This window comes from Salmo trutta, chromosome 26 (assembly GCF_901001165.1).
Source record: "Salmo trutta chromosome 26, fSalTru1.1, whole genome shotgun sequence".
NCBI classification, from domain to species: Eukaryota; Metazoa; Chordata; class Actinopteri; order Salmoniformes; family Salmonidae; genus Salmo; species Salmo trutta.
The window spans coordinates 18,431,326-18,446,163 of NC_042982.1; the positions used below are offsets into that span (position 1 = coordinate 18,431,326).

The 14,838-nt window shown below is 44.0% G+C and overlaps 2 protein-coding genes across 6 annotated transcripts in view; one reads left to right on the plus strand and one right to left on the minus strand.

The window, feature by feature from the left end:
- The window catches only part of LOC115163315 (complement C4-B), a 29,944-nt gene extending 20,719 nt beyond the window's left edge, over nucleotides 1–9,225 (plus strand). The window contains exons 29-40 of the mRNA XM_029715093.1: nucleotides 2,741–2,896; nucleotides 2,985–3,044; nucleotides 3,153–3,246; nucleotides 3,371–3,551; nucleotides 3,670–3,757; nucleotides 4,908–4,982; nucleotides 5,146–5,248; nucleotides 5,437–5,526; nucleotides 5,638–5,730; nucleotides 5,819–5,902; nucleotides 6,100–6,241; nucleotides 8,702–9,225. Coding sequence (XP_029570953.1) covers nucleotides 2,741–2,896; nucleotides 2,985–3,044; nucleotides 3,153–3,246; nucleotides 3,371–3,551; nucleotides 3,670–3,757; nucleotides 4,908–4,982; nucleotides 5,146–5,248; nucleotides 5,437–5,526; nucleotides 5,638–5,730; nucleotides 5,819–5,902; nucleotides 6,100–6,241; nucleotides 8,702–8,843 — 1,308 coding nt within the window. The 3' untranslated portion in view covers nucleotides 8,844–9,225. The remainder of the gene's footprint in view (nucleotides 1–2,740; nucleotides 2,897–2,984; nucleotides 3,045–3,152; nucleotides 3,247–3,370; nucleotides 3,552–3,669; nucleotides 3,758–4,907; nucleotides 4,983–5,145; nucleotides 5,249–5,436; nucleotides 5,527–5,637; nucleotides 5,731–5,818; nucleotides 5,903–6,099; nucleotides 6,242–8,701) is intronic.
- The window catches only part of LOC115163316 (tripartite motif-containing protein 3), a 32,852-nt gene continuing 27,107 nt past the window's right edge, over nucleotides 9,094–14,838 (minus strand). For all 5 annotated transcript variants that reach the window (XM_029715094.1, XM_029715095.1, XM_029715096.1 and 2 more), the window contains 7 exons: nucleotides 14,374–14,477; nucleotides 13,712–13,879; nucleotides 13,307–13,475; nucleotides 12,820–12,879; nucleotides 12,530–12,600; nucleotides 11,460–11,600; nucleotides 9,094–11,316 (listed from right to left, as the gene is read on the minus strand). In XM_029715094.1, coding sequence (XP_029570954.1) covers nucleotides 11,164–11,316; nucleotides 11,460–11,600; nucleotides 12,530–12,600; nucleotides 12,820–12,879; nucleotides 13,307–13,475; nucleotides 13,712–13,879; nucleotides 14,374–14,477 — 866 coding nt within the window. In that variant the 3' untranslated portion in view covers nucleotides 9,094–11,163. The remainder of the gene's footprint in view (nucleotides 11,317–11,459; nucleotides 11,601–12,529; nucleotides 12,601–12,819; nucleotides 12,880–13,306; nucleotides 13,476–13,711; nucleotides 13,880–14,373; nucleotides 14,478–14,838) is intronic.

Genomic DNA, 14,838 nt, shown 5'->3' on the forward strand with positions numbered 1-14,838 from the left:
TCACTGTTACAGTGCAACGTTTTATCCAGGAAGTTGTCTAAAATGGATTGAATTTGTTGTTGCCTAATTGTTTTTTGGTAGGTTTCCAAACTACATTCTTTCCATCTATAGCATTTCTTAATATTATTCAGTTCCTTTGGCTTTGATTTCTCTTGATTGAGTATTGCTCTGTTCATGTAGATTGTGATTTTGCTGTGGTCTGATATGGGTGTCAGTGGGCTGACTGTGAACGCTCTGAGAGACTCTGGGTTGAGGTCAGTGATAAAGTAGTCTACAGTACTACTGCCAAGAGTTGAGCTATAGGTGTACCTACCATAGGAGTCCCCTCGAAGCCTACCATTGACTATGTACATACCCAGCGTGCGACAGAGCTGCAGGAGTTGTGACCCGTTTTTGTTGGTTATGTTGTCATAGTTGTGCCTAGGGGGGCATATGGGGGAGGGAATGCTGTCACCTCCAGGTAGGTGTTTGTCCCCCTGTGTGCTGAGGGTGTCAGGTTCTTGTCCGGTTCTGGCATTTAGGTCGTCACAGACTAGTACATGTCCCTGGGCCTGGAAATGATTGATTTCCCCCTCCAGGATGGAGAGGCTGTCTTCATTAAAGTATGGTGATTCTAGTGGGGGGATATAGGTAGCACACAGGAGGACATGTTTCTCTGTTAAGATAATTTTCTTTTGAATTTCTAGCCAAATGTAAAATGTTCCTGTTTTGATTTAATTTAATGGAGTGAGTTAGGTCTGCTCTATACCAAATTAGCATACCCTCGAGTCCCTTCCCTGTTGCACACCTGGTAGTTTGGTGGATGGGACTATCAGCTCTCTGTAACCTAGAGGGCAACCAGTGGGTCCATCTCCTCTATACCAGGTTTTCTTGTTGGATGACAATGTCTGTATTTCTGATTTATTTAATGAAGTCCAGGTTCCTGCTCTTTAGGCAAAAGGCAGATGACCTCAGGCCTTGGATATTCCAGGATGAGATAGTGAAGGCTTTGTGTTCCATAAAGTGTCCAATGTTGTTGGTCGTGTGGTTTGGCCTGTGGCAAGTAAGTGTGAGCAGAGCCTGCTGAGCATCTGGTACATGCCATTGGCTTGGGCTAGTACAAGAGTGGGGGTTGGGCCTGTTTTCCCGCTCACGGCCTGGGCGTATGTGTGACTTCCGTGTTGAAGTCCTCTTTGCAGGGGTGGGGTGCATGGGGTGGGCAGGAGGGGCATAGGTTTGATCTGAGGGGGCCTAAATGGGGTGTGGGCATGGTTGACTTGGGGGAGGTTGTTGATTGGTGGAGGTGTGTATGTGGCTGGTGGTGTTGTGGTCTGGATGTAGGTCCTCTCAGCATGGGTCCTCTATGTGTAGGTCCAGGGGGAAGTGTCTCGCTGGTCTGGGCGGGGTGTCTTGAACTGTTGCTCCTGTGTGAAGTGTTGAGGCTGCATTTGAGAGCGATGTCCTTTAGAGTCCGGGCGAAGGTGGGCACTGCTGCCTTGTATAGGTGGACCTGGTCATAGAGACTGTTCAAGTCCAGGGTGGAGTGGTGGGCCAGGAAAACATTTGGTTTTGAGGCACAGTCATGGGAAATTCTTGCGTTCACCCGCTGTATGGTAGCAGGGTGGTAGTATTTTCGGGGGAGCAGGGTGGAGATAACCACTTGTGCGTTGGGGAAAGTAGATGAAGCTTTTTCAGTCACTCCCTTCAGTTCTGTGGCCACCCTTTCCTGCTGTGTTCTCAGGTGGTTTGTGCCTGAGTGTATTATTATGTGGCTGGGTGAACCTAGTTGGTGCTCAGACAGAAGGTCTAGGGCGCGCTGGGTGTTTGGACACCAGAGTTTAGACACACTGTGTTTTTGTCTTGTATATATTTCCCATTTGAGTCCATAAGGAGTACAATCTGTGTCTTGTGTATGTCCTCAGTGGGTGTGGGGGGTTGTCAGGAGGGCTATCAGGGGGGGTGAGAGCCCCTGGGCTTGGGGTTCTTCATTTGTCTGTTCTGTCGACGCTATGGTCAGGGTCTGGTGTGGACTGTTCTGCTGTGGTGTCGAGACTTTTGTCGGGAGCTGAAGTGGGCTGTTCTGCTGGCTTCGCTGTGGGGGTGGCCACCTCTCTAGTGGGTTGTTCTCTGTCACACGCCATCCCCCTCAACCTCTCCTCCAGCAGTCTGATCCTCTCGTGCTCTGTTCTTCACCTGTTCTTGCTTTTTATATTGCTGAAGTTGTCTCTCTCTCTCTCTCGCTTTCTCTCTCTCGCTTTCTCTCTCTCGCTTTTTCTCTCTCTCTCTCTCTCTCTCTCTCTCTCTCTCTCTCTCTCTCTCTCAATTCAAAGGGCTTATCGGCATGGGAAACATATGTTTACTTTGCTAAAACAAGTGAAATTGATAAGGTACAAAAGGGAAATAAACAATAAAAAATGAACAGTAATCATTATACTCAAATGTTATATTATTGACTATGTACAGTGTTGTAACAATGTGCAAATCGCTCTTTCTTTCCCTCTCTCTTCCTGCCTCTCTCTTTCTGCCTCTCTCTTTCCCTCTCTTGTTCTCTCTCTCTCCTCTCTCTCTTTCCCTCGCTTGCTCGCTCTTTCCCTCTCTCGCTCTTTCTCTCTCCTTCCCTCTCTCTCTCTCTTTCCCTCTTTTTCTGCCTCTCTTTCTGCCTCTCTCTTTCACTTTCTCTTCTACTCTCTTTTGCTCTCTCTCCCACTTTCTTTCTATCTCTCTCTCCCTCTTTCCCCCTCTCTCTCCCTCTTTCCAACAGGATACAGTTGTAGCTCTTGAGGCTCTAGCTAAGTACAGCATCCTGGAAGATGATGTTGAAGACTTGGATCTTAATGTTGAGATGTGTCACCAAAACGGCCGAAAGCAGGGAGTTCATCTTACGAAACATAATGCCCTGACCCTATCAGCCTTCCAGGTGAGATCGAGTTTAGAATTCCAGCAGTGCTTTGATTTCCTTTCTCAAATGCTGTTTTACATCTCTGTTGTCTGGTTTATCTGGTCAGGTGAACCCAGGAAGCCCGATCACTATTAACACAGAGGGGAAGGGAAACGGGACCTTATCAGTAAGTAAATTCAGTAAAGGAATTTGAAAAGTAAGTGATGATGATTCCAACATTGTAAGGCTGTCTGAATCTGTGGAAGTGTCCACAGTGCTTGTTATATATCACCAGGTGGTCCAGACCTACAGAACTCTGGAGAGGATGGACTTGTTCTGTGATTTCTACAGTCTCACTGTCTCGGTGGAGGGAGAGGTTAGGTACAGAAGTAAGTGTCAGTCAGAATGCATCTATAAACACGAAACACATTTGCTGGAGTGCTGCTTGAAAACATAAAACACTATTCATTGTCAGTATAAATGTGTAACGGTGAATAATGTGTAATGTTACAGAGAACGCAGACGATGGTCCTGAGCTAGACGACTACGATAACTATGAGTCTGAAGGGGACGGGAACCCTAGTGATGAGCCCATGAGCAGGGTAGAATGGTTTGACCTGCGCACACGCAGGAAGAGGCATGCCTCACAGGAGGAGGAGAGGGAGAACTCCCTAGTCTATACTGTGTGTGTGGGGTGAGTACAGTGATGTGTGTGTCTGTGCGTATATATTGTATGCATGCGTGTGTGTGTATGCATGCATGGGGTGGGATGAGTGGAGACATGGTTCTATCTCTCCTCTCCTCTCCTACAGACTGAATAGTGGTAATTCTACAGGCATGGTCATCGTGGACATCTCCCTTCTCAGTGGACTCAAACCTAACATGCAGGATCTGGAGGAGGTACAGTACGCCTACATTTGACATTGATTTACCTTCTTTTGTTTTGTTATTTAGCAGGCACTTTTATCCACAGTCAGCGCATTCATCTATGGGCTCGATTCAATCCGTAGTGCTGAAGATCCGCGCAACAGCACAATTTCAATTTAAAGTCAATGTTTCCGTGTTCACCGAGACTGCATTCATGGTAAATGCTGCATTTGACTGCTCAATCGGAAATGACCTTTACATTTCAGTGGCGCTGTAGTGCGGATCTTCAACACTATGGATTGAATCCAAAAGGAAAAAACAACCATATACCACAGTTATTGCAACCCTCCTTTGAAATAGCAAAATCGGTTCCAGGAAGAAAACACATTTTAGCCGTTCACACTAGCTGTTTCCATTAACTTAGCTTTTTCCATTAACTTAACTGTTTCCATTAACTTAACTAACAATAAAATATATCAGACAATTGCCTGCTAGGGTGCGTTTATTGTGTCTATAAAAACAGCTTGACTTAATGACGCCACAGCTAAACAAATTAAATGTAGTGGATGAAGTGTTTCTATTACCCATTTAGGCAAATTGTACAATAATAAATATGGCAACAGCCTGTATGCCCTCCCACCTATCTGTTTCATGTCTCAGGTAGCCTGCGAAAGCCAGTATGCATAGAATGCAATAATGAAAAAAGATTTGCCATATTCTAATAATTCTCCTGTGCCAATGTATCGCCACGGTCCATGACATGGTGAACCTTGCACTCCTGTAGATTGGACATAATTGGATGGTGAAACTTGCCAGCCAATCGGAAAAGCAATTCAGGCATTCTTGAAAGTCAGGACCATCCTTGTCCTGCAAAGAAAGAATATTTGTATATAAATAGCTTTACATTTACGCGGTGAAATCACATGTCCCGTGCACCATCAAAATTATTTGGCAAATGTAATTTCTTCTAAAAACACAGTTTCCATCATCATATCGGGGGCGACATTACTTTTGTCTAATAAACCTAGGTCAATAGAAACCTGACTAGTGACATTTTTACATTTACATTTAAGTCATTTAGCAGACGCTCTTATCCAGAGCGACTTACAAATTGGTGCATTCACCTGACATGTTGTCAGTCAGACTATGGAATTTCACATCTTTTTATTTTCCTCTCCTCTAGAATGTGAAGGGTACTGAGAAGTACATTGACCATTATGGCATCGCCCCAAATAAAGTGTTCCTCTACTTCGCTGAGGTAAGACCTCTTGTATCCAAAGCCATGACGTCAATGAGTATCAGCTATGACTACTGTACAACTCATATAAATTGAATCACAAAAGTTATATTTTGAGACCTCGTGTTCTCGCCAGTGCTGTCCTCTCTTGCCTCTGACGTTGTATTGTCGCTATGTATTCCAGATCACAGAGGAACCACAGTGTGTAATGTTCCGGGCCAAACAGATCAGTCCCATGGGCCTGGTGCAGCCTGCTGCTGCTGAGGTCTATGACTACTACAACCCAGGTATACCACCATCTTTAGTTTAGGGTATGTCATGTCTATGGTTGTAAGGTATCTGGAAGTTCCATGGGGCTGTGCAGCCTGGTGAGGCTTTAGGCCCTGGTCAAATGTAGTGCACAATAAAGGGAATAGGATGCCATATGGGACACAGCCATTGTCTGAGTGACTAATGCTGAACTATGTCCCTACAGAGAGGAGATGCACTGTGTTCTACAGCGCACCGCAGAAGAGCAACATGATCTCTAAGATCTGTCAGGACAATGTGTGCTCCTGTGCAGAGGGTATGTGCACTCCATACAGCTAGTATTTTCAGGACAGAATATATATTTAGTTCACAGTATATCATTTATATTGTCAACTATTGTGTATGTATTTTATGTGCTTTGTGTCAGGTGACTGCCCAAAGAAGAAAGACACTTACAGTAAACAAATGGAGAAAGAGACTCGCAGAAGCTTTGCTTGTTTCTCTCCTGTTGCGAATTATGGTGAGTTTATACCTCTAACCCAAATATATATATATTTTTCTAATGTGCTGTAGTCGGTACTAACACCATCTTGTTGTCCTTCTGACAGTTTACGTCGTCAAGATTGTCAACTCATCTGATGACGGAGTTTTTAAACATTATACCACAATACTGACCAAAATCCTACAGACAGGTGAGTGCTCTGCTCTACAGGTCTTCACAATGTGCATCCCAAATGGCACCCTATTTCCTATGGTGCACTACTTTGGAAGGGCCCTGGTCAAAAGTAGTACACTTTATAGAGAAAAGCGTGCCATTTGATACGCACACATTCTCTTGGAAGTATAATTTCCTTTGCATTATTGTTGTGCTGGTTCTCTGCTATGCCAGGTAAAGATGTGATGCAGACTGGAGCAGTGAGAGACATGCTCAAACGTAAAGCCTGTGATGAGTTTGACATGAAGACTGACAGTAACTACCTGATCATGGGGAGAGATGGGACCATCTCTGACACCACTGACCACAATGGGAAGTAAGTTATGGGCTGTGTCCCAAATGGCACCCTATTGCCTATATAGTGCACTACTTCTAACCAGGGTTCATAGGGCTCTGGTCAAAGTAGTGCACCATGTTATAAAAATAATAATAATTAGTTGAGTGTTATTATATTTGTGATATTTCACATGTACAAGTGTGTAAGAAATTAGTTTGGAAATTAGTTTTTTGCATATCCCAACTCCCCCTGAGACACCCTCAGAGAGTGGGGTTACGGCCAGAGTCAAAAGTAGTGCACTGTTTATGGAATAGGGTGCACAGGAGGTTAGTGGCACCTTAATTGGTGAGGACGGGCTCGTGGTAATGGCTGGAGCAGAATTAATGGAATGGTATCAAACATATGGCTTCTATGGTTTCTTTCCAGCCATTATTATGAGCCGTCCTCCCCTCAGCAGCTTCCACTGAATGTGTCCCAAATGGCACCCTGTCTTCTTTTTCAATTAATTATGTGAGTCAATATATTGTAAGACAGTGTTGATATAATACATGGAATAATCAGGTAAAAAAGACAGCATAGAGGATATCTTTGAATTGAGATACTGTTAAAGTTTCACTATTTGGGCCATATATTGTGATTTCTATATTGGGAAATGTAAAGTATATGTACAGTGTAGAATAGGAGATTATTCCAGTGCAGTTTGAGTGAGAGACTCCAATGTTGTCCACCTCAGGCCCCTATAACTAAATGTTGTCCACCCCAGGCCCCTATAACTAAATGTTGTCCACCTCAGGTCCCTATAACTAAATGTTGTCCACCCTAGGCCCCTATAACTAAATGTTGTCCACCTCAGGCCCCTATAACTAAATGTTGTCCACCCCAGGCCCCTATAACTAAATGTTGTCCACCCCAGGCCCCTATAACTAAATGTTGTCCTACCCATGCCCGTATAACTAAATGTTGTCCACCTCAGGCCCCTATAACTAAATGTTGTCCACCCCAGGCCCCTATAACTAAATGTTGTCCTACCCATGCCCGTATAACTAAATGTTGTCCTACCCATGCCCGTATAACTAAATGTTGTCCTACCCATGCCCCTATAACTAAATGTTGTCCTATCCATGCCCGTATAACTAAATGTTGTCCTACCCATGCCCCTATAACTAAATGCTGTCCTACCCATGCCCCAGGCCCGTATAACTAAATGCTGTCCACCCCAGGTCCGTATAACTAAATGTTGTCCTTCCCATGCCCCTATAACGAAATGCTGTCCTACCCATGCCCCAGGCCCGTATAAGTAAATGCTGTCCACCCCAGGCCCCTTTAACTAAATGTTTTCCACCCCAGGCCTGTATAAGTAAATGTTGTCCACCCCATGCCCCTATAACTAAATGTTGTCCTACCCATGCCCGTATAACTAAATGCTGTCCACCCCAGGCCCCTATAACTAAATGTTGCCCTACCCATGCCCCTATAACTAAATGTTGTCCTACCCATGCCCGTATAGCTAAATGCTGTCCACCCCAGGCCTGTATAACTAAATGCTGTCCTACCCATGCCCCAGGCCCGTAAAAATAAATGCTGTCCACCCCAGGCCTGTATAACTAAATGTTGTCCACCCCAGGCCCCTATAACTAAATGTTGCCCTACCCATGCCCGTATAACTAAATGCTGTCCACCCCAGGCCTGTATAACTAAATGTTGTCCACCCCAGGCTCCTATAATTAATGTTGCCCTACCCATGCCCGTATAACTAAATGTTGTCCTACCCATGCCCCTATAACTAAATGTTGTCCTACCCATGCCCCTATAACTAAATTCTGTCCTACCCATGCCCCAGGCCCGTATAACTAAATGCTGTCCACCCCAGGCCTGTATAACTAAATGTTGTCCTACCCATGCCCCTAAACTAAATGTTGTCCTACCCATGCCCGTATAACTAAATGCTGTCCACCCCATGCCCGTATAACTAAATGTTGTCCTACCCATGCCCGTATAACTAAATGCTGTCCACCCCATGCCCGTATAACTAAATGTTGTCCTACCCATGCCCGTATAACTAAATGTTGTCCTACCCATGCCCGTATAACTAAATGCTGTTCACCCCATGCCCGTATAACTAAATGTTGTCCACCCCATGCCCCTATAACTAAATGCTGTCCACCCCATGCCCCTATAACTAAATGTTGTCCTACCCATGCCCGTATAACTAAATGTTGTCCTACCCATGCCCATATAACTAAATGTTGTCCTACCCATGCCCCTATAACTAAATGTTGTCCTACCCATGCCCGTATAACTAAATGTTGTCCACCCCAGGCCCCTATAACTAAATGTTGTCTTACCCATGCCCGTATAACTAAATGCTGTTCACCCCATGCCCCTATAACTAAATGTTGTCCACCCCATGCCCGTATAACTAAATGCTGTCTTCTGTAGGCCTGTATAACTAAATGTTGTCCTACCCATGCCCGTATAACTAAATGCTGTCTTCTGTAGGCCTGTCTATGTCCTGGATAATGCGATGTGGTTGGAGGAGATTCCAGAGGAGAGGAAGTGTAAAGTTACTAAGAACCGTAAAGCCTGCAACATGCTCAAGGACTTCATGGTAGATTACGAGCTCAACCAGTGTTCAATCTAAACCACGGTTGCCTTCAGTGAACGTCCAGATAGAAATAAATGTTATAGAACAGACATGTTTTTCTGCCATTGAGAATAGGGAAATATGTTGGCTCTATGCAATACATTTCTATCTGAAACTGTTCAGAAAGGTGTGCTTCCTGAATGTCACGTGACCCAGGATAACTGTCCTGGACATCAACAGAGAGAGTCTGATACAGAGAAGGATATATTTTTTTGTATAGAGGAAAGCAGAAAGCACACTCAGTATCTCCATAAACCATGTGCTTTTATTATCAGTGCATATTAACAGAGAAAGAAGATTGAGAGACATATTGTTGAAACAAAGTTACAGATAGTGATGATGTGTCTAATACTCCTTAATAAAATAACCTGTGATTGGCTACAGTCTGTCTGGTTGCTGTTTGGCTTCATGACGTCAGAGGTTATAGGGACTCTGTTGTGGCACCAAAGGTGTTGCGTTGTTACAGTGATGAACACCAGGGGGTGTTCCACTGTAGCTCGTCAAATGCAAATCTTTCCCTCAGGACAATAGTTCTAAGTTGGTAATGAACTTTTATAACCCAGTAATGAAATGCTATAACCTGGTAATGAACTGTGATAACAAGGCAATGAAACATAGCTCTAGTCCTTTAACATGCTGAAGCTGTGAAACATTCACACTGTGGTTTCAGCTTCTGAAGACAAACTATATAAACAGTAATTCTGTTGACTGTGTTTATTTAAGATTGAAAACCAGAAGTTAGTCAAATAACTAATGTAGTTTTGCATGTTCAATAACACTAAGTAATATAATCATGGGTACTGGATTTCAAAACCGACAATTTATTTTTTGGCAAATCAAATCTTACAAATTCTAAATCTGCACTGTTTGTTCTACTCTGAAAAATCCCCTCAAGTGGCTAGGTTTTTTTTCTGTATATGGAGACAAATGACAAAGGCGTGAATTAAAAAAAAATATACAAATAAAACAAATTAGAAAAATAATTTGTAAATGCTGAGCTAGTGTATAAAATAAATTAGCAATCCCCATTTTTCATTTTTGTACTTTTTCAAAAGTTTATAATAATTGTGCTGCTCACATATGCAATAATCATGACATCTCTTCTCCAGCTGGACTCCTGTTTTAAAAAGCACACTTTAGGACAGCTGCCATACTTAGTTAGAAACGCTGGAATGCTAGACTGCTGTTCTCGGAATAACCAAAAGATATGTTTTTAAATCAAAGCACAGATAAAGCTGCATAATGATCCATTATACAGTACATACAGCAAATCAATGCACAGGTGGTGATGACCTTTTATATGTGAGATGGCTTTAGGTTAAGTCAGTTTGTTCTTAGATAACTGAAAAATAAATAGTTTCAAAAGCTTTTGCGTTGGTTGGTTTCACTGTAAGCACATCGTTCATTGCCCTTATCATGGAGAAGAAACAACTGATGAGTTCATAAACTCCACTGTTATGTCATCCTGACTGAGCTGACAAGGTAAAGATACAACTTCATGCATTGGGACCAGCTTCTTCACAACATGGCTCTATTATACTTCAATCTATCACTGATCTGAACGAGGTGAGGTCTCATATCAGTTACAGTATATACACACTTCATACCTCCTCATAGTTTTACATCAATGACCGAACAAAGAGGTAAATACACTCTACACACACAGGATGCATCCCAAATGGCACCCTATTCCCTACATAGTGCACTGGTCAAAAGGAGTGCACTACATAAGGAATAGGGTGCCATTTGGGACAAAGTAACTCCGTAACACACCACAGGGAGGAGTCAACTGGGGTTATATTGTTACTTCATGATGTTGGGGGGTTCAGAGAAGTCTAACTGGATGATGTGGATCTGATCAGATGTGCAAATCAAAGGGACAGCTATGGGAAAGATCATTGCACCTGTATATTATGTATAGTACATTGGTTTGTGTCGTTGCTCAGTGCTAGCACATGTGCTCTGACCTGGGGGCAAAAATACATACATTAGATCAAATGCTTTCCAATACTTCAAGCGCTGCACTTGATTTGGTTTGCCTGAAACAGTCCCAAAAGTGCAAACTCAAATAAATAGATAAATCAAGCACATCTCAAATACTTTCAAGTATTTGACCTATTTTTGGGACCCAGGTCAGGCTGTGATTGGTTTGTCTGTCCGGCCCGGATCTGGGGTACATCCCAAATGGCAACCTATTCCTTACATAGTGCACTACTTTTGACCAGAGTCCTGTAGTGCACTATGAAGGGAATAGGGGGCCATTTGGGACGCACCCTGGTAGTGGTTGGCCTGCAACAGACCGTCCCTAAAGCAATGGCTACTGCAGGTAGCGGTAAACCTTGAAGCAGTGGTTGCCAGAATCAGCCACAGCCACATGTCCATCAGAGGTGAGAGACAGGCCCTGTGGACCATAGAGAGGGTCTGCTGTGGTGTTGATGTAGGACAGGAACGACCCGGAACTATCAAACACCTGCAGGACAACACAAAAACAAGGTCAGGGTCAGCTGTACTCATAATCAGTTACATTACTTTTGATCTAACGCAAAAGGGCAAACAAAAAATAATGACTAAGGCTGCTTGTTGACCTTGTCATCAAGATCATCATTAACTGACCTGTATTCTGCTGTTCCCCCAGTCGGCAACGATGATGTTCCCGTTGGCGTCCACGGCAACGCCGGTCGGGGCGTTGAACTGTCCGTTCCCCTCGCCATGGGAACCAAACTTAAACAGAAACTCCCCGTCTGCACTGTACACCTATTAGGGAAGGGATTCAAACTGTTCAGAAGTAGTGTGTCCGAACCTCAACCCTAGCTTCATGTCCACATCCAGGTTCAACTCTAACCTCAACCTCAACCCTAGCTTCATGTCCACATCCAGGTTCAACTCTAACCTCAACCTCAACCCTAGCTTCATGTCCACATCCAGGTTCAACTCTAACCTCAACCTCAACTCTAGCTTCATGTCCACATCCAGGTTCAACTCTAACCTCAACCTCAACCCTAGCTTCATGTCCACATCCAGGTTCAACTCTAACCTCAACCTCAACTCTAGCTTCATGTCCACATCCAGGTTCAACTCTAACCTCAACCTCAACTCTAGCTTCATGTCCACATCCAGGTTCAACTCTAACCTCAACCCTAGCTTCATGTCCACATCCAGGTTCAACTCTAACCTCAACCTCAACCCTAGCTTCATGTCCACATCCAGGTTCAACTCTAACCTCAACCATAGCTTCATGCCCACATCCAGGTTCAACTCTAACCTCAACCATAGCTTCATGCCCACATCCAGGTACAACCCTAACTCAAACCTCAATCTCAACCCTAGCTTCATGTCTACATCCCGGTTCAACCCTAACCCTAGCCTCAAGCACAACTTTAAACCACAACCCTAACCTCAACCACAGTTCAGAGGTAGTCTATTACACACATCCAACATTGACTATAACGGCGATTTCTACTCCTTTCATTTGAAATGATTCAAACTGACATCAGATAGCCAACAGTGGGAGTGGAACATTTTCCTGTGGCACAGTGATGTACAGTAACTACAGGATGGCAGTGACATAAAGCTGCAACAACAGAACACTGAAGGCCTGAAGTCAAGGCATTTTAAACCAACCTGATATGACTACAGTAACACACACACACACACACACAGAAAGAGAGAATAGTGAGATGTACCTTCACTGAATGATTGTGGAAGTCTGTTACCACAATCTCATTTTTGTTGTTGATCGCCACAAAGTGGGGACCTAGGGTAGGGTAGGGAAGGAGGGGGAGAAGGAGAGAGAAGATGAGTCATCAACATAACAGTGCAGTAGAGGAAGTTCCAGACTATTTTAGGACATTGTACACAACAGGACTGTGGAAACACTAGCCACAAAGGGAAACATCAAGCAATGTACAATGTAAGACACGGCAATGGGCAGTTGTATCATGAAGAGACTGCTATACCATACATCAATACTTACTGAACGCAGGGCCAGATTTACTCAGCTTTGGTTCCAGTGAAATGCTTGTACCACTTTTTTCTAAAAAATAAACAATAAAAAGGTCAAAGTCAGAGATGAGATTGAAACGAGTGACGGGTTTCTCCATGTAGCTAGTGGAACCATATCATTGGAAGATTACAGAAACGGAAGAGAATAACATTGACCAACGAGTGAAAACACAAGATTTTCCCCCCAGTACCTGCAAACTGTCTGAGGTGCAAATCAAAGGGACAGCTCAGTGCATATATTACGTATAGTATATGGGTCTGTGTCGTTGCTCAGTGCTAGCTGTGCCCAGACCTGGTGCAAATACAGTATACTGTACATGTCAAATACTTTCACGGTGCTTCTTTTGGTTTGCCTGGTTAAATCGAAAAGGAATTGTTCCAAAACTAGTGACAAACAGTGGAATAAGTCCCAAAACTGCAAACCCACAGATAGATCAAGCAAGGAGTGTCTCCCCTACCTGTGAACTGTCTGTCTGATGTCCCCCTGGCTCCAAACTTGGTGACCAGCTTCCCATTGGCCTGAAAGATGAACACGCAGCAGGCCTTGTTGTCCACGGTGATGATGTGTCCATTCCTGTCCACCGCCACGCCCTTAGGGCCCATCAGACGACCTGCACCGATCTTACTCTGTTAGGGAGCGAAGGAGAGAATGGAGGGTCAGAGGGATGGACAGGGAGAGATGTGAATTGTGATGAGTCTGATCTGACGTGCAAATCAAAGAGGCAGCAATGGGAAACCCAGTGCATCCGGTATGTATAGAACATACAAGGAGAGGGGATATAGTAGAGACTGTTTAATGTTGACGTTTCAGCTCGAGGTCTTTCTCAAGACCAGTCTCCTAGAGTGACCTGATGACCTCTCACCTTGAACTTTCCGTCAGAGGAGAAGATGCTGACCCAGCGGTTGTCGTAGTCGGCCACGATGATGTCACCGTTCATATCCACGGTGACCCCCGTGGGGCGCTGCAGTTGCCCCGGCGACCGACCCCTGACCCCAAACCTCAGCTTGAATGCCCCATCGTTTGAGAACACCTGGATAAGAATACCGCAACAACAACAACACTCAGAAACAGATTTGGATTTGAAATAACCTTTTTCTAAAGGGACAATAAGGAACAAGGTGGCATTTGAGATTTGCTCTGAAATATGTGTTTGACCTGTGATACTTTGATTGAAACTTTAGCCTTAACCTAATACATTTTCTGCTTTGCATCCATGAATTTCTACACTCATTCCACTCTGCACGCTCTCACTTATACACATGGTTACCTTTCTCTCACTGGTTGTATGGTTGTAGTCTCACCTGTATACACTGGTTGTATGGTTGTAGTCTCACCTGTATACACTGGTTGTATGGTTGTAGTCTCACCTGTATACACTGGTTGTATGGTTGTAGTCTCACCTGTATACACTGGTTGTAGTCTCACCTGTATACACTGGTTGTATGGTTGTAGTCTCACCTGTATACACTGGTTGTATGGTTGTTGTCTCACCTGTATACACTGGTTGTATGGTTGTTGTCTCACCTGTATACACTGGTTGTTGCTGTCAGCCACTACGATGCGTCCATTGCTGGAGGTGGAGATTCCCTGGAGGTTTGTAAACTCTGCTTTATCTCTCCCTCTGGTTCCTGTCAAATACACACATCCAGTAAGAAGCCTGAGTCAAACCATCACACATAGAATAAGAACACAGAGTCTGTGTCCATGGACCCAAGGGCTAAATAGCAGAGTCACGAGTTATCACAGAGACCTCAAAAGATCTTCATCAGTAAGATTGCTGGGAGCAGTGAAACAAAGTGTGAGTATTTCCCACAGCATTGTCTGTACCCTGCAGTCTGCACTTTGAGAAAACTAAGAGAGCTATTATGTGGTCTTACTGTACCAACTTCAGTTGCATGCACTGCCTCTGGATACAAGAGTAAAATAGCCAGTCAATGTGAATGTATTCATCAGTAATAGTGCTTTAAAAAATGATAGGAGCATTGAACC